The sequence below is a fragment of the Puma concolor genome, chromosome A3 (assembly GCF_028749965.1).
Source record: "Puma concolor isolate L17-30 chromosome A3, mPumCon1.1.hap2, whole genome shotgun sequence".
Lineage (NCBI taxonomy): Eukaryota > Metazoa > Chordata > Mammalia > Carnivora > Felidae > Puma > Puma concolor.
In genome coordinates this window covers 79,906,349-79,927,542 of record NC_141669.1, presented here as the reverse complement: position 1 = coordinate 79,927,542, position 21,194 = coordinate 79,906,349, and the positions used below count along the sequence as shown (strand labels likewise).

Here is a 21,194-nt window from a genome sequence, read left to right as displayed (position 1 = left end):
CTCTTGGGGCTACATGTTCAAGGCCCCATGGTGATCAATATACATAGGTTAGAAGTGCCAGCTAAGGCTGGGCTGACGAGAGGCTTGTTTTGGCTTCGCATGTATCTCTTAGAGATAATACAGTCTTTCCCCTTCCTCATGCACAGGTGGCACCACAAGATCTACTTAAAGGTTAGCTGTCAATTAGTGCATGTACACCCGTTGACCTCCCTACATGGCCCTTGGTCACTCCAATGTGTCCTCTCACAGTAAAATCTGTGGACTAAGGTCCAGACTTTGCAGAGAAAAACTGCACAGTTGGATCATCATCCCAGTCAGTTCCTCCCCGACGTCAGTTACCTTGAATAAAATTCTGTGCTTTCTCAGTTCGAGGGACACTTTACTGTCCCTCTCCTGCCTTCTAACCGTGGAAGAGGCTTCTTTTCTGTATCCCGTGAAAGGGACTTTCAGGGAGCCAGAATTTATAAATGAACAGTTAAAGAGCTGAATGAAGTGTTTTCACTTAACATTTGAAGTGCTTGCTTGCTTTCTTGAACTGACAAAAAGTTCCTAAATTAGAGGGATTTTTAAATAACGTGGAAAACCCTGTAAATCAGTGAAGTCCACCCTTCTTTAAATTGCTGATAAATGTTAGTAAGTGTCTTTAGGCTTTGTTATTTGGTTACTGTTGGCTATAGATGTTCTCATAGCTGTCCCAGGGGTATTGTTTCAGCTTTCTTCATACTCTCTGTCATTGTTCCTTTTTCAAACGCTTGGGGGACAGTATCAGACCCCAATACATCTGTAAATAAGGAATAAAATAGAAGTAATATTTTATACCAAAACAATAGCAAGGGAAAAAAGTACCTTTTAGTGTATTACTTGCAAGAAACCAGTGTTCATATTAATATGCTGACCTTTGGGATTATGGTAGGTAAGTAACTGAACAATTTTTGCTTTGATTATTCAAATATGTTATTTCCATAGAGATCTTATTGTAAAAAGTAATTAGATACGTTTTCTTTGTCCAATTTGAATTGTACCACTGGAAAAAAAGGAAATTTTTATTTATTTGCTGTAATCATAAATAAAATGTGAATACACATTCTCAGAAATAAGTCAATTTTGACATGTAATAACAGGAAATATTTATTATGGGCATGTGTCTTCATAGGGATGACTTAGCATTCATTCTAACAAACATTTAATTTGACTTCATGACCGTATTATATTCTCTAAAATAGTTTAATCATCCTACCTGCCAGTGAGTTTTTAGGACACTGTCTGGTGTTTATAAGCCATTCTCTCTCTCTCTCTCTCTTTCTCTCTCTCTCTCTCTCTTAATCACTTTTTTAGAGCAAATCATAGAGTATAGCCAAATAGCAAAGTATCTGCTTTCCAACAGTGATTACATATAAATTGATTTGAACAATTTGTTTTTATGATGTAAATCCTGACGTGTATTTTCTTTGTACTTCACAGGAATTTGTATTGTAGGACACAAATAAAATCATATGATCTTTATACTTCTGCAATATACTTGCATTTAATTGGTCCTGTGCAGTTTTATCTAATATATGGTTAGGTTCTAAAATGAGCCTGTGTGGTGAATATCTCCAATAGTAAAAATTAAAATCATCTATAAATTTTAGCACACAGCCCTGTGGAGAATTTTATCTATTCTGTCACTCCTTCTTAGGCCATGTTTTTCTGTGGCCCATAATTCTTCAGTTGCTTCCTCTAGAATGTCAGGGAAACTGTCACTGCAAACTTGCTGGCCTCCAGCACAATATCTCTCTGACAGTGGTTTGGGAAACCCCACAGAGCATTCACACATTCTTTCACAGGTTTATTAACCCACTTTGTTCAGGCACAAGTGGGCTCAGTCTCAGGCACTGTTCTCTTCTTCTTCCTCTCTGTCCCGCACCTTCCCTCCTTCTACCCCTTGCTCTTCTCCTATCCTCAACCCTTCCCTCTCCTTTTCACTTGAGTAGTTGAATTTTTGTAAATAAAACGTTATATTACCTCTGTTCTAGTGTTAGTAGTAATAGTAATGAAGTAAAACCTTTTGAGAAAAATGCAGCATTTTAATACCCAGTAAATTATTGCAGGCCTTTTGTCCAGCTCTTGGTTTTGGCTCAGGTCATGATCTCATGGTTTGGTGGGATTGAGCCCCATTTCAGGCTCCATACTGGCAGCACAGAGTCTGCTTAAGATTCTGTCTCTCCCCCTCTCTCTGCCCTTCCCCTGCTTGCTCTCTCTCTCTCAAAATAAATAAACTTAAAGTCAAATCTACATTGATATTTCTTGAAATATGGTTAGAATTAAATCCTTAACTCTTCTCTTAGATGTACTTATTTTAAATTTCCATATCATATCCGTTTATCAAGTAGGTAGCAAATCTATTAATATCTTAAAGAGGACCCTTAAAAAATATGACTTGGAATTATGAGATGAAGTTGGATTTTCTTTTCAATATTCTTTTTTTTCTTTTTTTTTAAATGTTAATTAGTTTTGAGAGAGAGACAGAGCACGAGCAGGGGGAGGGGCAGAGAGAGAGAGAGAGAGAGACACAGAATCTGAAGCAGGCTCCAGTCTCTGAGCTGTCAGCACAGAGCCCGACATGGGGCTTGAACCCATGAACCATGAGATCATGACCTGAGCCAAAGTTGGACGCTTAACTGACTGAGCCACCCAGGCTCCTCTTTCTTTTCAATATTCTTTAAAAGGGCTTCTGGTTTTTCTGATGAGGACAAGATTTCACTTTGCATTGTGACACTTTTTTTTTTTTTTTTTTTTTAGAAACATTGTGATAGACAGAAAGCCAATCTACGAATTCGCTTCAGACCTTCCCTTTTCCAACATGTTGGTCTGCATTCTTCTCTATCAGGAAAAATTCAGAAACTCACGGTTGGTGATTTAATTTTATTTTTCTCATGCACATACAGTTTGTTATTTAGGGTACAGTTATTGTTCTTCTTAAGTATAAATAATCTATAAGTTGTTTAATAGCATACATGTCTCTCCTCCTAGGATAAAGATTACATGAAACCATTACTTCTTAAGATCCATGTAAACCCACCTGCAGAGATATCTACTTCTTTGAAGGTGTACCAAGGACATACACTGGAGAAAACTTACATGGGGGAAGATTTCTTCTGGGCTATAACCCCAATAGCCGGAGACTACATCTTATTCAAATTTGATAAGCCAGTCAATGTAGAAAGGTTGGTGACTGTTAAAATCTATTTGGTCTTAGAGTTTTACACGTCTTAAGATGTGTGATTTATGATGGCTTTTTTGTGTGTATAATAGCTGTGAGGAGGTAGTGAGTCTCAAATGTTAGGTTAAAAAATATATTTCCTACAATTCAGTAATCAAATGGGTGTGTTGTTTTCAGATATAATATCAGCCTTTAGTGTGTTTATTAAATTCTGTTGGTATTTCTGAACATTTTTTTAGTATAGTTTTTTAAAATTACTTTTATGTGGAACTCTCAAAATATAAAGTTAGTTTTCATGTCCTTATTATTGGCTATCCCTTAGGATTTAACTGAGAGCTAGTCAGTTACCTAGCAGTTTGGCTGAAATGATAAATTTGACAGACTGTGACTATCCCTGGTCAGTGGTTTTACAGATGCTGGATTACTTTTAGACGACCATGGTAACCCTTTTGTGTTTTTCAGAATTTATGTTCATTTCGCAAAATTTAGGACTCTTTTCTCCCTGTTTTTTAATAGCGATGATTCCTTCTACCTCTCCTCAGCTTTGGGTGTGTTCTCTAGATAGTCTATGATACATTTAAATGTAATCCCCTAAAACTAATTCTGTAGTTATGTTACATGTTCTCACATGAGGGCCATCCAGTTTTTAGAACCCGCCAAAAATCATCTAGGATAATTCTATTTAAGGTGGTCAGAAACAGTGCATAGTTATAATGTTATTAATTTTATTTTGTTACTCTAAACTGATTCTAAAGAGGAATTTAAATGTATAAAACTGTATCTGGCAATGGACTATCACTGGGAAAATATTTCCGAGTAATTCTTCGCATTTATGAGCATATAATATTTTTGTTAGTTAATGTTCATTTTCATAGTATATAGTGTGATACTTAGTACTTTGAGGTAGTGTTTACCATACTTAAAAGAGTCATAAATATCTGATGAGGTTTTAATATCTAAAATACATATAGAACTTCTATAACTCACCACCAAAAAAATAAACAATTTGATGAAAAAATACACAGAGGATCTGAAGAGACATTTTCCTATTACATACAGATGATGTACAGATACCCAGCAGGTGCACGTAAAGAAACTCACATCAGTAATCATCAGGGAAATGCAAGTCAAAACAATGGATATCACCTCATACCAGTTAGAATGGCTAAAAGCAAAATGACAAGAAATAACAAGTGTTGATGAGGATGTGGAGAAAAAGGAACTCTTGTGCGCTGTTGGAGGGAATGCTGACTGGTGCAGCCACTGTGGAAAACAGTATGGGGATTACCCCCAAAATTAAAAATAGAAATACAGTACGATCCAATAATGCCACTGCTGGGTATTTACCCAAAGAAAAGGAAAACGCTAACTCGAAAAGATAAATGCACCCCTCTGCAGCATTATTTACAATAGCCAAGATATGGAAACAACCCAAGTGTCCATCAGTAGACAAATGAATAAGGAAAATGTGGTGTATATATATACACAAAAGAACATTACATACCCACATAAAGAATGAGATCTTATTAGTGACAACATGGATGGACCTAGAGGGTTATTATGCTAAGTGAAATAAGTTAGACTGAGAAAAACAAATACCATTTAATTCCACTCATAAGTGGAATCTGAAGGAAACAAACAAAAACCCACAAATAAACAAAAAGAATCAGACCTTTAAATACAGAAAACAAACCAGTTGCCAGAGGAGAGAAGGTGGGGGGATAAGCAAAATGGTGAAGGAGAGTAGGAGATACAGGCTTCTAGTTATGGAATGAATAAGTCACTGGAATAAAAGGCACAGCGTTAGAAATATAGTCTGCGATACTGTAATATTGTGATATGGTGTGGTGACAAGTGGTAGCTACATTTGTGGTGAGCACAGCATAACACAGAGAGGTTGAATCACTATGTTGTACACCGGAAACTAATGTAACATTGTATTTCGACTGTACTCAAAAAATTTTAAAGCAGAGTCATCATAGAATTAGAAACAATTTTCTTTCATCTCGTAAAGAAGAATAGTCTTAAACCATATCTGTTGGTTTGTTTTTAGCAAATTAAAATAGTGCCAGCAAAGAATCTGCTAAAGAACTCATATGGGAGATCACATTTCTTTTATTTTTTTTTTAACGTTTATTTATTTTTGAGAGACAGAGAGCAAGAGAGAGAGAGCAGGAGCAGGGCAGGGGCAGAGAGAGAGGGAGACACACAATCTGAAGCAGGCTCCAGGCTCTGAGCTGTCAGCACAGAGCTCGATGTGGAGCTCAAACCCATGAACCGCGACATGGTGATCTGGGCCGAAGTCGGATGCTTAACCACCTGAGCCACCCAGGTGCCCCTGGAGGTCACATTTCATAACAAATATATTTTCAGTAAACCTCTGTAAGGTAATATTTACTTGCCCCTATTGAGAATACATTTATAGTAAAATGCAATTTTATTTTTAATTTTTAATGTTTATTTTTGAGAGAGAGAGAGACAGAATGTGAGCTGGGAAGGGGCAGAGAGAGGGAGACACAGAATCTGAAGCAGGCTCCAGGCCCTGAGCTGTCAGCACAGAGCTCAATGCAGGGCTCAAACTCACAAGCCGCGAGATCATGACCTGAGCTGAAGTAGGACGCTTAACCTACTGAGCCACCCAGGTGCCCCGATAGTAAAATACAATTCTTTTAAAATCAGAGTACATATGAATTTTCTTGGAGTTTTTGGAGAGACCCACCCTTCCTAGAATAGAGAAAAGGAATCACTTTTCAACTTGCATAATAACTTGTTTGCCGAGAAGGGGAGAAGCAGAAGTTGTATTTGTCAGTACATAAATGAAGTGTTAGGAACAGTATTTTCTGACTATATAACATATGTTTTGATTATGTAAAAATTTTAAAATATGAAAAATGAGAAAAACACAGCCTCAGCACCACCATTGTGACCTTTTGGCACATTTTTTCTTGGTAATTCTGTGCACTTTTTACTTTGAAAACCATCATGATCTGCAATTATCCTGTCATAAGTGATTCGTAAACATTTTAATGCTTGCACAGTATCCCATTGTGTGGCTGTACCATCATTTACTTCTTCTGATGTTAAATGTTGCAGATGGTATTGAGTTTTTCACTATAAGCTATCACATAGTGAACACCTCTGAATCAGTCTATCTAAACTGTAAGTTCTGCCCATCCCTCTTTTCTTAGAAGTGGCTTCCCCAGTCCCATATTGTTGTACCTATAGGTGAAATAATGAATGGCCCATAGCTATAGGAAGCAGCATTCCAAATCAAAGATGCCTTTAAAAAAAAGAGTGTCTCTTATCTGGAAATGTTGGAATTATTTTTTGTTGTAGCTTAGAGGGAGCTAATCTTAGAGGGTGCCCTGCCCTGTGTAACATTTGAAAATCATGTTTCATCACAGGTGATTTTTTGCCCACAAATAACATACTATATCATAGCCAAACTATAACTGTTCCCTGCTGGGTATTTTTAATATGCAAAGCACTTTGTCAGCCTCTCATCAACTCCTTGCTATAGTCATGTGAGCTATGTAGGACTCTCTGCACTGTATAGAGGAAACTCGGGCTCAGAAAGCTAATATAACTTTCTAAAGGTGAAAATTCTATTAAGTGAGAGTCCTAGAATTTGGATCCAGGTCTTTCTGACTCTAAGTATAAACTTGTAACCATTTAACTTAGCTAAACTTAAGTTTTAGATTTAGATTTAGATATGATTTGTATGCCCTGTCTGGTTTTTACCACCCCCCACCCATACTTATATATCCACATTAATTTTCAGGATATCAGAACCTGAGGATATTATTCTCATACCCAGAGAGGATTTTAGATTTATCATAGTCATTATTCAAATGTTTGTTCATACTGATAAGTGGAATTATTCAGATATTTAGAATTGGTTACTTTGTATACTCTGGTTTCTCTTCAGATCGCATAGAATTGGTTACTTTGCTTACAGGCTACTATTTGTATTGGATAAAGCTAGTCTTTGAACTTACCATGGATCATGGCTGTCCTGGTAAAAGTTTTCTCTGATGCAAGATACAGTAATATTATATAGGCACTGCAGCTTTGATTAATCTTCTTGAGAGGTTTATGTATGTAAAGGAGTATAAACAGCAACATAAAACTGTTCTTTAAAAAAAAAAAAACCTGTTAAATACATGATTATGCTAAGCAATACACATGACCCTTCTAAAGAAAGGAATTAGCACATCACCGAAATGTTGAGTCTTTAAGTTTTGAAGCTTCCAGCAACTATTCGGAGTACATAATAATGTGCCCTTGCGCCAAGTTCTGGTGCTGTCAGCTTTGTGGTCAGAGTCCTGTTGATAAAGCTTACTCAGAGGTAAGGGCATCTTCTTAAATCTTCGTAAAGTCTACTCTGACTCATATTTTTATTTTTATGTTTTTATTTTCAGTTATTTGTTCCATAGTGGCAATCAAGAACATCCAGGAGATATTCTCCTAAACACAACTGTGGAAGTTTTGCCTCTTAAGGTATGCCTATTTCCCCCCTGATTTTTCTTAAGAACTAAGATCAGTAGTAGACTTATCTTGAGGTTATTCTTGATTAGAAGATGAGGGAAAATTTTCATGATTGTAGGACCTCAGTGGCAAGCAACATTAATATATTGTCCTTTTTGCCTTATTCATAGAAAGAGCCTTCATTTTGTTTCCTGTTGGAAAATAACTTGGACGTTCCTACCAGGAAAATAAATGAATCATCATTTTACTCTAATGTTTATATTTTGAGTCCCAAAATACCATGTGGTTTTAATGCCTGTTGATTAATACATAAAATTAATTTATTGGTCTTTAAGGAGTGCTTAGATTTCTTTCGAGTTAACACAGTTCCATGTATTTTTAATAAAAAATAGTGCCCTATTAAATTGGTTTAAATTTAAAATTTAAATTTTTTAGCCACTAGTATATACAAATTCAGATAGTTAAAAGAATACTTGTATTGTTAGGCTTTTTAAAGTTCAAGACTCATGACATTTTCCCTTTTTTAAAGATAACTGTGCCACAAATGCCACTTTTCTATTAAGCTAAATTAGCTCTGTTTTAAATAGAAGTAATCATTTGTAAAATTAATGTTTTTGTTCTGTTTTAGAGTGAAGGTTTGGAAATAAGCAAAGAAACCAAAGACAAACGATTAGAAGATGGTTATTTCAGAATAGGTAATACCTCCTACTTTAAACTGGTAAATTGTTTTTGACTTGTCTGGACTTAATCCTAAAGTAATTTTAAACTCTTGTCAGATGTTAAGCAGCTTTAGGGTTACAATTACCAACGTCCTCCAAGTTGTATTCTCATGTTTTAGTACATACTTTTATTATCTTGACCCACCCAGAGTTTCCGATCAAAGGTTCATTTGCTGGTTCCTCTTTCTTTCTCCACCCGCTATTTCATTGTTGATTCTCACTGATAATCTGTCTTCTGCTGCCTTCTGCTGCCTTCCACAGTCTCTTACTGGGTGACCTTCGCCATTTACAGGGTCTCAACAACATCCACGTGCCAGAATCTATGCCTTTAGCCTCTTGCTTCCCTCCTGAACATTAGGTCTGTATTGAGATGCTTTTGGACCTGGCCACCTGGAGGTCATACAGGTGTCTACTCTGAGCATCTGTAATGTGGTCATTTCTTTTAGTCAGAAAGAACCAGGGAAAGAGAGCTAATAAGAGCCTTGCTGGGTGGGAACAATCCACAAAGACTGGCCCTACATAGGGGCCTGGATTTAATTGGATCAGAGTGTACAGCAATTTATACTTGAAGGCGTTGTTGAAAACTAAACAGTCAGCTGACAGTGGAAACCTGATGGCTGAGGGTGGGGTAGGGTGGATGGTATGGCATCATGCTAAGGGCAGTCTTGTGAAAGAAACCCAAGTTGTGAGGAGAAGAGCCTTTTTAGAGAAACACTGGAAGGAAGGAATGGACCACAGTCAGGGTGCAGCAGGAGTATGGCCACAGGGAGCCTGACCTTGGAAGTCCTGCCCAGTGCCAGAGTTTGGGAATTCTAGGCAGTATTCAGTAATTTCCTCCTTCATTTTCCCCTTTGTTTATTTCTTTTAATGCTGACCTATCAGACCACCGGGTTAAGGGCAAAAGTTAAATTTGTTGTCTGGAAAGATAATACACGCACATGTTTTAAAAAGCATAAACTTAAGTCTCCCTCCCTCTTCTTTTCCCTCCTACCCAGTACTTCCCAGAGGCAATTCTTATGATTTGTGTCCTTCCAGAAGTATTCTGTTCATAAATAAAAGTAGGAATATTTTCTTCAAAAACACACAGTAGCACACAAATAACATACATACTCTATGATCTTTGTTCGGCATCTTTTCACTGACTGAAGTACATATGTACATATGGAAGATGAACATTCTAAAAAGTTGTACTATTTCAGGTGCACAGAAGATACAGATAGTAATTGAGTGAATATCTGTGTATCTGGTTTAAGATTTGCCAATTCAGTTGTTCTTCCCTAACGTCTTTTCCCTTTCCACCAAGGGTAACTACTGTCATAAATTTGGTGGTTACCATTTGCATGTACATTTCTAGCACATATGTAGGATATATTCCTGAACAATGCACAGCGTTATTTTGCTTGTTCTTAAATCTGAGATAAATGATATCATTCTGTAGCCTGCAGTTTTCTCTCACCATCATGAGATTCATCCATGTGGGTGCGTGTATCTACGGCTCATTCATTTTCACTGCTGTGCAAATTTTCATGGATGAATATATCACTGTTCTCTTGTTTGGTTATAATGTTTGTTTCCCTTTTCTTTCTTTTTTCTTTCTTTTGCTGTTATAAACAATGCTGGTTTGAACTCTTCTGCACATGTAGGGAGTTTCTCTACATTGGGAATGCAAGTAGGTCTTTAGCTGCATTATCTTCAGTTTTACTTTATTCTTTGTATTCTTTCTTCACTCTTTTAATTGGCTGCCTAGTATTCCCTTGTATTAGCATATCTTAATTGATATGGCCAGTCACCTAGCGACGAATGGTTGTTTGCAGTTTTTGCTGTGATACATATATTCTTTTTGGACATGCGAGAGTATATCTGCAGGATAAAATTGCGGGGTCAAAGTGTTTGAATGAGACCAGTTATATCGTTAGGTAATTATTTTTCTAATTAACTGAGCTCATCAGATGACAGTATGATGTCTCATTAAGTGTTGTGAGTTTCAAAGTATTTTTCAGCCCTAAACCCCCTGCCTAACTTAATAATTCAATAATACTTTCTTGTAGCATTGCTCCTTACCCCAGTCCAGCCCCAATATGTGTACATACTTTTATGAAATAGTGTATTAATAATTTTTTAATAAACACATTACTTTGTAAGTTGATACATTTAATATTTCTTGTACATATGAATGCATGTCTTCTCTAGTATGGTTTTCACTTTAAACGTATCTTATCTTACTAAGAGCCTAATCATTATGTCGTAAAACTCTAGAATAGACTGCTGAATAATGAGTAAATGATAGCCCATGGGCCACATCAGGCCCACTTCCTGTTTTTCCCCCCCACTTCCTGTTTTTGAATGGACCATGAGCTTAGAATGATTAACATTTTTTTATTTTTATTTTTAAATGGTTTGAAAAAATGAATTATATATTGTGGCATGTAAAACTTATAAAAATTTAAATTTCAGTGTCCATAAATAAAATTTTATTGGAACACATCCATGCTTATTTATTTACATATGGTCTGTGTGCTTTCTTTAAAAATATTTTTAATGTTTATTTATTTTGAGAGAGAGAGAGAGAGAGAGAGAGAGAGAGAGAGAGACAGCACAAGCAGGGGAGGGGCAGAGAGTGAGGAGAGACAGATTCTCAAGCAGGCTCCACGATGTCAGCACAGAGCCTGACACACGGGGCTCAGTCTCACAATGGTGAGAACATGACCTGAGCCAAAATCAGCAATCAGATGCTTAACTAACTGAGCCACTCAGGCGCCCCTGTCTATGTGCTTTTGTGCTGCAACAGCAGAGGTGAGCAAGTAGTTCCAATAGTGATTGAGGTGGTGCACTGATTGCTTCCACCTGACGCTCAGTGCACTAAAATAGCAGTGATACATTCATAATTTGACAGTTTCTCTGTCAAATTTAATGTTTATTTTTGAGAGAGTGAGTGTGAGCCAGGGAAGGGGCAGAGAGAGAGACACAGAATCCAAAGCAGGCTCCAGGCTCTGAGCTATCAGCACAGAGCCCGATGTGGGTCTCAAATTCATGAACCATGAGACCATGACCTGAGCCAAAGTTGGATGCTTAACTGACTGAGCCACCCAGGCGCCCCATAATTTGACAGTTTCAAGTGCCCCACGCACCCACACACCACCATAGTGTGACATTTTTTAAAAAATGACCAGTACTTATCCATCATGTCAAAACAATAAAAGTGGACTTTGAATGTCAGTGCTTTTTAACAGTGTGAAATGTAATTATTTCACAAAATCAGTTGACAGATTGTTGTGGTTATTAGGCAGTGATGCAATAGCTGTGCTAGAGAATACATTACTGTTCTAAGCACTCATAATATTCCCAACTCACAGGAATACAATGTTCAGAAAATTAGAATATTTTATTACAGCATAATTTCTTCACAAAAATAAAAAATTCAGATGAGGATATAACCAAAGTGAGTTTCAGAATGGTTTGTGTGTTAGCCAAGTAAAATCAGTTACCAATAGTGAGTTAAATCCTATTTAATTGAAGTAGTCAAAGATACGTGTGTAGATCAGTTAACCTTATTTAAGACCATCGAGGGGCACCTGGGTGGCTCAGTTGGTTAAGCATCTGACTTTAGCTCAGGTCATGATCTCATGGTTTGTGGGTTCGAGCCCCGTGTCAGGCTCTGCGCTGACAGCTCAGAGCCTGGAGCCTGCCTCAGATTCTGTGTCTCCCTGTCTCTCTGCTCCTCCCCGGCTCACTCCCTCTCTCTCTCCCTCTCTCTCTCTCAAAAATAAATAAACGTTAAAAAAAATTTTTTTAAGACCATTGAGCTTTCGGCAACAATTGAGTGAAGAATTGAAGACATTGGGAATGGTATTAGTCAAAAAACAAAGCATATTATTTCCTTGGGTCTTGATGAGTTGATAGATATTAACTGGTACTGCCCAGTTGTTATTTGGAGTCAATGCCAAACTTGAAGTGACTAAAGAATTGGCCTCTGAAAAGTCTGCATGGCACCAAGTATAGGCAAGGATATTTTCAAACAAGCTGAGAAAACACAAATTGAGTACAACCTGAAGTGGAATCTGCCAGGATGTGTTATAATGAACAGCGGTAAAAATATGTATGGAAAAGAAAGCTTAGTTGGGTAAATTTACGAAGCCTGTGAAAATGTAGGGTGTTTAAAGCCTATGGTTATTTATTTTACTATTCATCAGGTATTTTACAGGAAATAATTGAATTTGCCACATATCATTTTTTTAAAGTTTATTTATTTTGAGAGAGAGAGCAGGGGAGGGACGGGGGTGGGGGGGGAGAATTCCAAGCAGGCTCCATGCCGTCAGTGCAGAGCCCAGCCCAGGGTTCAAACCCACGAACCATGGGATCATGACTTGAATTGACACCAAGAGCCAGATGCTTAACCGACTGAGCCACCCAGGTGTGCCTGTATCATTATTTTATTGAACCAGCAGCATTAGCAGTGAACACCATTCACTCTCTTGGACTTTACCATAATCAGTTCTGTGAACTTGTGTCAGAAATAGGAACTGAATAGCATGACTTGTTGTACCATATAGCAGTTCTGGGGCTTAGCACTGATCACATTTATTGTGAAAAAAGAAACCTTTTTTTTTTTAACCTCAACAACAAGATTGAAATTTTTCCCAGTGGCAAGAACTGCCCTCAACCACTATTCTCTCTTTGAAAATTAGTGTTTCCTGCAGGCTTGATAACGTTTCTTAATTCAACCTAAAATTATAAGACCAAATAGTACTCACATGCAAAAAACCCTATGTTTCAGTCAAATCACTGATGACAGTTGTTATTTGAACTATAAGTAATATCAAACTAATCAAGGAGCTTCCACCTAACTTTTGCTTGGAAGTGACTCATCTGCAGTGTAGTGACACATACAAGGCAAATATCAAGGAGAAGAACCTAATGGAATTCCATAAATACCTTCCAAGTGACGAATACGCTCCATTAAAATCACGTACTTATGGACTGGTGTCAGTATTTCGCAGTATGTAGGCTGTGTGAAAGGAAATATCCAAGATAAAATACATAAAATCTCATTATAGACCCACTTTAACAGATGAACATTTGCAGTCAATTTTGATGAGGATCACTTTGAATCCCAGATAACTAAAATGTTAACCCTTGCAAAAGGAATTATGATCTCCTTAGTACACCTGCATTAGCAAAAGACGAACTCAGTGGTAGTTCTTACAATATGAATTTCATCAATAAAAACTTTGTGGAACTTTTTCTCTATATAAGTACCAACCTAATATCTTCAGTTTTCCTCCTGGCCCACAAAGCCCCAAATATTTACTATCTGCCCTTTATTATTTTTCCCCCTAATGTTTGTTTATTTTGAGAGAGAGTTGTGTGCACAAGCCAGAGAGGAGGGACAGAGAGAGTGAGAGAGAATCCCAAGCAGGCTCCATGCTGTCAGCACAGAGCCTGGCACGGGGCTCGATCCCACAAATTGTGAGATCATGACCTGAGCTGAAATCAAGAATCAGATGCTTAACCAACTGAGCCATCCAGGTGCCCCTGTCTGCCCTTTATAATAAGAAAAGGGTTGCCAGTTCCTGGCTTAGAGAAATGTGGCCAAGAACACACCATTTTTCTGTCACTTTTTCAACAGCTTTTTGTTGTTGTTTGAAGAATATTCCTCATAGCAAGAAAAAGTAGGTAAAGAGCATGTTAACCTTTTTATAGAACTTCTTGGTCCTATCCCTAAAGAGAGCTTTTTTAGCTTGTCATTTATAATGGATTTTTCTATTAAAACTGCCTAGAGGAGGTATCACTTGTTAATTCCTTCTAAGTGTGACCTTGGAAAGAATACACAAAGATTGAACCCCTGCTCTAAGTCCACCTATTGTATGTATGTCTTAAAAGCATTGAAATTTGTTGTTCTAATGTAACCCTCAGAGGGGTCAGACTGAGTGATGGTATAGGGTATACTTCCTTACTCATAGGGTGAGGTTTGGTGAAGTCACATTTTGTTAAAAACCTGCATGTTAAAACATTTTTGATGCAAGAACAAATAAATATATACCTTCTAATTTGCAATAGGAAAAAAGCAGAGCTCTGCCTGTTTTAATAGGTTGCTTCTAATGAAAGCTTACACTACTTCATGAAAAATTTGAAAGTTGAATAAAAGTAGAAAGAAGGGGAAAAAATTCACCCAGGCCCTGTGTAAAGACATCCACTGAAAATATTTTGTTTTTCTTTCCTGCTTTAAGTCAGTGATGTCCTATGTGTGCTTGTTTCAGTCGACCCAACGTATGTTGATTTTTATTTTGAAGGAAAATTTGAGAATGGTGTTGCTGAAGGAATGGTGGATCCCAGTCTAAACCCCATTTCAGCCTTTCGACTCTCAGTCATTCAGAATTCTGCTGTTTGGGCCATTCTTAACGAGGTAAGACAATATGATAAATCAGTGAAACAGATTGTACTTTCTTTTTTACCACATTTTGATTTCATGTATAAGGCCTTTATTGTATTTCTCATTATTTTGTATTTCAGATTCATATTAAAAAAGTCACCAACTGATCATCCCGCTAAGAAACCAGTTCATTTTTTTCCTGTGAATTTGTTAATTAAAGATAGTTAAGCATGTATCTTTTTTTTTTTTTTTTTACTTGAACACTACCTCTTGTGAAATCTACTGTAGATAAGATGATTGTCATTTCCACTTGGAAAGTGAACCTCCCATGGGTAATTGCATTCATTCAAACCTAAGCTGTCCTCCAATTTTAACTTGACTCAAACATTTTACAGTTACGACAGCCTGTTAATATGACTTGTACTATTTTGGTATTATACTAATACATAAGAGTTGTACATATTGTTACATTCCTTAAATTTGAGAAAAATTAATGTTACATACATTTTATGAAGGGGGTACTTTTGAAGTTCATTTATTTTACTATTATAGACCCTCTTTTATAGATTATCAGGGATTATATATATATAAATATATAAATATACATAAAAATGTTATGGAGTTAATTTATTAGAAACATTTAAGAAGTACATATTTTTGTGCAGTAAATTTTTGAATCAATACTTTTTTTGGAAAGTTACCTTGCTTTTTTAAGTTCTTTCTATATTTTTCTTTGGAAACGCAAACATTACAAATTAATGCCATTTTTCAAATGCACTGCCATTTAAGAATGATTCTAGATTGATTTCCTAACTGAAGTACTTTTATAATCGCAGTGATTCTGAACAAAATATTTTCAAAGGCATTTGTCATTCCTTAAAGCCAAGATTTTAAAGACCAATGTCCTTCTTGAGGGTTATTTTACTATACTGTTTATGGTGTAAAAAATCAGTCTGATAAATTTTAATGTGCAGGGGTCATGCATTCAACCCAAATTATCATGGACTGAACTCATTACATTCCCTCTGATATGTAAGATGACAGATCTTTTTTCTCTTTTAATCTTTGTCTTTACTCCATGAGTTAGATGCATTATCTCTTGTCGATCCTTTTGTATCTGCACCCATTTTATGAGTTCTGACAAAATGTTTTCTAGGTAATGTTATTGTATGAGTCAAAATCACTTAATTTTAAAGAAAAATAAAATTGTAATATTGGTTTTTAGGGAGAGGTATTGTAGCAGTTGTATGTTTTTCCAAAGTGGTTTATTCTGTTGCGTTATAAACTTCTAAGTAAATTTACATCTGAAGAGTATTTATTACTCTTAAACATGTAATTCCAAATGTTATTACTACTGTAAACAAAAATACTATCAGCCTTAGCAGTCAGTGATCTTTACAAAAGTACTTTATTTTTAAAAAGTTATGAATTATCAGCATCAGTTCCCAACCAGTCTGGTGTGCCTCAGGCAGGGTGCCAGGTGGGTTACAGATGTGCAGAGACTGATCCCCCGAACTCGCAGACTAGCCAATGGCTGAAGCCTCGGGTGGCTGGAGGTTCCACCTGGTTGCCTCTCGCCTAGAGGAGCTTCGTGTGGTTAGCCAGGATCCTGCAGCAAGAGCTTCCAGACAGCCTTGTTGTCTGTACAGTGTGGCGGGTTAAAGTTGTTGGAAAACACTGAAAGGGTAGTTACTTCCATTACTCACATCTGAATCGTCGTTAGTCACTTTTCTTGATTAAAGAGGTACACTTTGCCAATAATCTTTATGTCAAAGTCTAGTTAAAAATCTTGATTGGGTTTTTAAAATTTACTCTTTGTTTTCTTTAATTTACTTTTTATTTTGTATTTCCCTGGCCAGATCCTTGCAGGCAGATTTCATTTTACAAACTAACCTTTTGTTACAAAATTTTGGCAGCTGCTTCACATACTAAATGACTGTTGTGACGACTAAGTGTCCGGGGGGAAATTCTGGAGGTGGGTTGAGACGTCCTCGTGTTTCCCTGCTTCCACAGTAGCCCACTCTGATTTTAGAGAGAAAGCCGTGCTCTGAAAATCTAAGGAGGTGACAGTTATCACAGCTTGTCACCATTTGGTAGGGCGTCTGTCTTTAGACTGACGAGCCTTCCTAGCCAGCATTTCCCTGTTTCATGCTCAGTCTCCTCTCCCAGGCTTAGCTCATCGCCTCCCCCCACCCCCCGCCGCCCCCATTCCCAAGAATAGTTTGAACCAAATCTTACCCACTGTTCAGAAACTGTCTTGTGTGTTCCTCCCCATGAATTGTTTCCAGTGCCTAGTAGCGCCTGGGACAGTGCCTGGCACGTGGGAGGTGCCCAGTCCGGGTCACCCACACTCCTCTTTCTTTTTAACTCCCTTTACCCACGTTCCTTGCCACCCTCTTACACACTCAGCTGTTGAGTTTCTGATTGTTCACAGGGCATGTGTTTGTGTGTGTACGTGTGTGCGCACACATTCTCCAACTGACCAGGCTTCAAGCTCCTGGGGACAAGTCTGTGACTCATCCTTTGCGTCTGTCCTCTGATGCAGCAGGTGCTCGGATCATCTCATTGTTAGTCTCTCCCTTCCCCCACTTCCTCCCTAGAAGGTTAGAAACAGCCATGCTTTCCTCAAGCAAGACATCATAGTGGTAGCCCTGAAGAGTAGTTGGGACAGAGCCTTCGAGGAGGTGAAGAGTACCGGAGACTGAGGGAAGGAGGTGCTTAGCCTTGAGAGGACACGGAGCCACTTTTATGAGAACAGTGAGTGGGGAATGCGTCCAGTGGTGGGACTAATTATTAACATAGAGAAATCAAACATGGTTTGCATCTGGTGTGTAAACATAAACACATCAACTGTTAAGACTCTAGAGCTGCGCTGTCCGGTATACAGTCGTATACAGGCACATGGTAGCTATTTAAATTTAAATTAATAAAACCTCAGCTCCTCAGTCACACTAGCTACAGTTCAATGCTTGTTAGACACACGTGGCTAGTGGCCCCTGCAATGGACAGCACAGACCTAGAGCCTTCCCTCATTGCAGAAAGTTCTGTTGGGTAGCGCCATGTCAGGAGTGCTATTATGAATGCTTCAGAAACCAGAGTAAACCATGTCTGCTAAAAGCAGACATGCAGAATATATCACAGTGCAGATGATGGGTATGGTAGGTGAGAAGGTCGAGGACTGTTCCTAGGATTCTAAGATCTAAGATTTCGCAGTTCTCGAAGTCTCCCGCGTTCTGTACGGCACACACAGTGCTGCACTGTGTAGTCAAAAAACGGTGGTTTCAGGCAGTGGGATTGAAAAGCTTTGGAAAAAGTGAATGCATATGGATTATTTAGCAGCCAGTCTGTAGACACGTACGTGTATATTAATTCAACCACCGGAGAGGTCTTCAAAAAAGGTATGGCTTCTCAGATTAGTAGTTGTACCAGCAAGGGATTAGAAGATGTCATTATTTTTAAAAAGCTTCAGCAGCATTCTGAAGGCTTCTTTTAAATCTGTCATCGTAATGAAAAGGTTGTCTCCTAACAGTACTGTCCTCAAAGACAAGTTTGGTTATGTGGAAACAGCATGTTGGGAGCGATTGGTAATAGCCGTGTGTATGTGTAGTAGCCGGAAGTCTGCATGTGACCCTCAGGTACCTATAGGAGATTCTCCCCCTTTGTGTGTGGGTGGAACCCATGAATACCATCCATAACTATGTTATACAGCAAAAGGGAGATTATCTGGGGACAGCTTACCTAATCATGTGAGCCCCTTAAAAGCAGTGTTTTCTCAGGCTGGTAGCAGAAGTCAGAGATTGACAGCAAGAGAACTCAAGGCACACGAGAAGAAATGCAGATGCCTGGAAGGAGCTGACAGAGGCCTCAGCCAACAGCCCAGGGAGTGGGTACTCCCGCTCTACAGCCACAGGAACTCAGTTAATCAACAACCTGAATGAGCCTGCAACTACAATCCCCTCCAGCAGAGGAGAACCCGGCCCACCACCACCTTGATTCCAGCCTTGTGAGACCCACTGCCGAGAACGCCAATCAAGCCCACCCTGACTTCTGGCCTGCAGACTGTGAGATAATAAATAGGTATGGTCTTCAGCTTCTGAATTCGTGATTTGTTACACAGTAGAAAATGAATATAATATTGAAAAGAGATGACAAGTCTTCATACGTGATTGCCTGTAGTTAAGTTGGATATTTCTCAATAACCACAGGGGTCAAGTCTTACACTAGCAAACTTTTACCTGGGCATCCTTTGGAGTTTCTCTCCCAGAGAATCTCAAGTAGTCCTGACTGGAAGTTTGTCGCCAAAAACATCTTAGCAGTGTATCTTAGCAGTGTTTTGTAAAGAAACTGCTAGAATGGTATTGTGCTCATACTAGAACCAGGATCCAGTGTATATAGAATCTTTTTCCTGGAAGAGGTGTTATTTTGTGCTGGTTTAGTCTGCTCTGATCCTGTCAGTATACTATTTAAGAATGATGAACAGTAGTATTTTAAGTATTAGGAGAGAGAAAAAACTTCTGCCTTTATGTAAGAGATCAGATAATCTACTCCGTACTGAAGAACTTAAATTTTTTTTAAACCCACTTGTTTATTGTCTGAGCACAGATCAAATTCTGTAGGTGTCAACCAAATTTTTATACTTTGCAAATATTTTCCAAAATACCTCTCTGCTTCCAAGCCATTAATTGCTGGTGAAGCTTGTTTTCATTTTGTACATTAATTTTTGTGCTTATTTTTACTATATTGCCATACCCTTAATAGAAGAAAAGCAGAGCTAAAGGGAAGAAAATGAGATGCTGAGACTGTCAGAAGGTGAGAAATTGGAGTCATAATCATCTTGTGTTCTAAGGGAACTCAAATAGCCCAGCTCTTTCTTTTATAGAAAAAGAAACTTTTCCAAGCTATGTAGCATTACTTACAGTGTGTGAAATTTAGTTTGATAGCTGTACAATTTTAATAATCTTGATATATGCCATGATAACTAGTATGCTTAGTTTACTTCTTTAATGCATGTGAACATAACAATGCTGAAAAGACTACTACCACAGTATTAAAAAAAAAAAAAAAAGGATGTTATATATATCCCTGTCATCAGTACCTATATATAAACTCTTCTTGCCTAAAACACTCCACCTTTTTGGGCACTAACTAGATCATTTTCAAGGAAACAAAAAGGAAAGAGCTGGCACTCCCGCGCATGTATGTGCGCGTGCGTGTTGAGAATTTAAAAGACATTGTTTAGGAAAATAAGCTGGGAATTGAATGGAAAGCACTCTGTGCAAAGTATCCTTCCCAGTGTTGTTCACATTGCAGTAAAAATGTTAATAGTGGTGCTAAACTTGTTCTCCAAATAAGCATTGTTGTGGGGAATTTTTAATGGTTATCTTGGACATTAGGAAGGCTACTTTATGTATCTCTTGCTCCTCGTTTTCTGATTTGTAATTAGCAAATCCCCCTGGAGTAAAAGGTTTGGTATTTTAGTTTGATTCGCATTCCATTATTTGAAATGTTCAGTGTTTGCTGGAAATTGGGTGAAAATACCTTTTGAAGAAGACACATTCTTTGAGCCTTAAAAATGGCTGATACCGACAGTACTGTAAGATGCACTGCCAGCAGATTTGATACTTTTCATTTCAGTACAGTGATGTTTTCTAAGATTTAGAAATCAGTTGATTAAACATAACAATTATGTTTCATTTATGGAATGAAAAACTAATGTGTTTCTGAGAACGCCGGTAAAGTTATGGCTGTTTCTGGAAGCACCTGTTAGAGAAGGTGCCTGAGGAATTGCTTTTCCAGGTTGTACCAGATTTTTGTTTTCTCCTTTAATGTACATATTTTCCTTAAAATGTTTTCATTAGGTGAATGGGTAATATCTGTAGTAATATTTTAGGTACCTGTTAGATTTTTCAAGGAAGATTATTTATTTTCAAATTTGCTGCTATAATTGAAAACCTAATAACTGGTCCTGTTGACTGTGCCTTTCATCACTGTTTCTCTGTGCCACGACCGTTCATGTGTATTTGAAATAAAGAAGTTTAAGAAGAAGCCATGTTGAATTCAAGAGTTCTTCTAATAAAAATAGATAAAACTTTTAATGAGTAGCAAATTTTATCATTAGTTTTAACACTGATTATTTAAGTTATGTGGGTTTTGGAGAGGTCTTCAAAGAAAGAAAAAGCCTTAGTGTTAAGAGATACAGGTGTTCAGTCAAATGTACACTAAGAAGAGTAGCCACCTCTTTGATGCCTCTTTGATCTATAATTGGGGTTTCTTTTGTAGAGAAAATGTTGTAAAGGATTTTAATTTGAGTTACATTACAGGCTGAGGAGGCTTTTGAAGGTTATAGTAGGATCGTGTGGTCTACAGCAGTGTTTAAAATACAGCTCATTAGCAATGGGGCCAGACTAAGTACCTT

General features: G+C 37.7%; 1 protein-coding gene across 5 annotated transcripts in view; it reads left to right on the top strand.

Annotated features, from left to right (window-relative positions):
• MGAT4A (alpha-1,3-mannosyl-glycoprotein 4-beta-N-acetylglucosaminyltransferase A) overlaps positions 1 to 20,824 on the top strand; it is a 122,553-nt gene extending 101,729 nt beyond the window's left edge. For all 5 annotated transcript variants that reach the window (XM_086701284.1, XM_086701285.1, XM_086701287.1 and 2 more), the window contains exons 11-16: positions 2,782 to 2,889; positions 3,013 to 3,206; positions 7,624 to 7,702; positions 8,319 to 8,385; positions 14,700 to 14,812; positions 14,920 to 20,824. In XM_086701284.1, coding sequence (XP_086557410.1) covers positions 2,782 to 2,889; positions 3,013 to 3,206; positions 7,624 to 7,702; positions 8,319 to 8,385; positions 14,700 to 14,812; positions 14,920 to 14,946 — 588 coding nt within the window. In that variant the 3' untranslated portion in view covers positions 14,947 to 20,824. The remainder of the gene's footprint in view (positions 1 to 2,781; positions 2,890 to 3,012; positions 3,207 to 7,623; positions 7,703 to 8,318; positions 8,386 to 14,699; positions 14,813 to 14,919) is intronic.
• Positions 20,825 to 21,194: the final 370 nt, after the last annotated feature.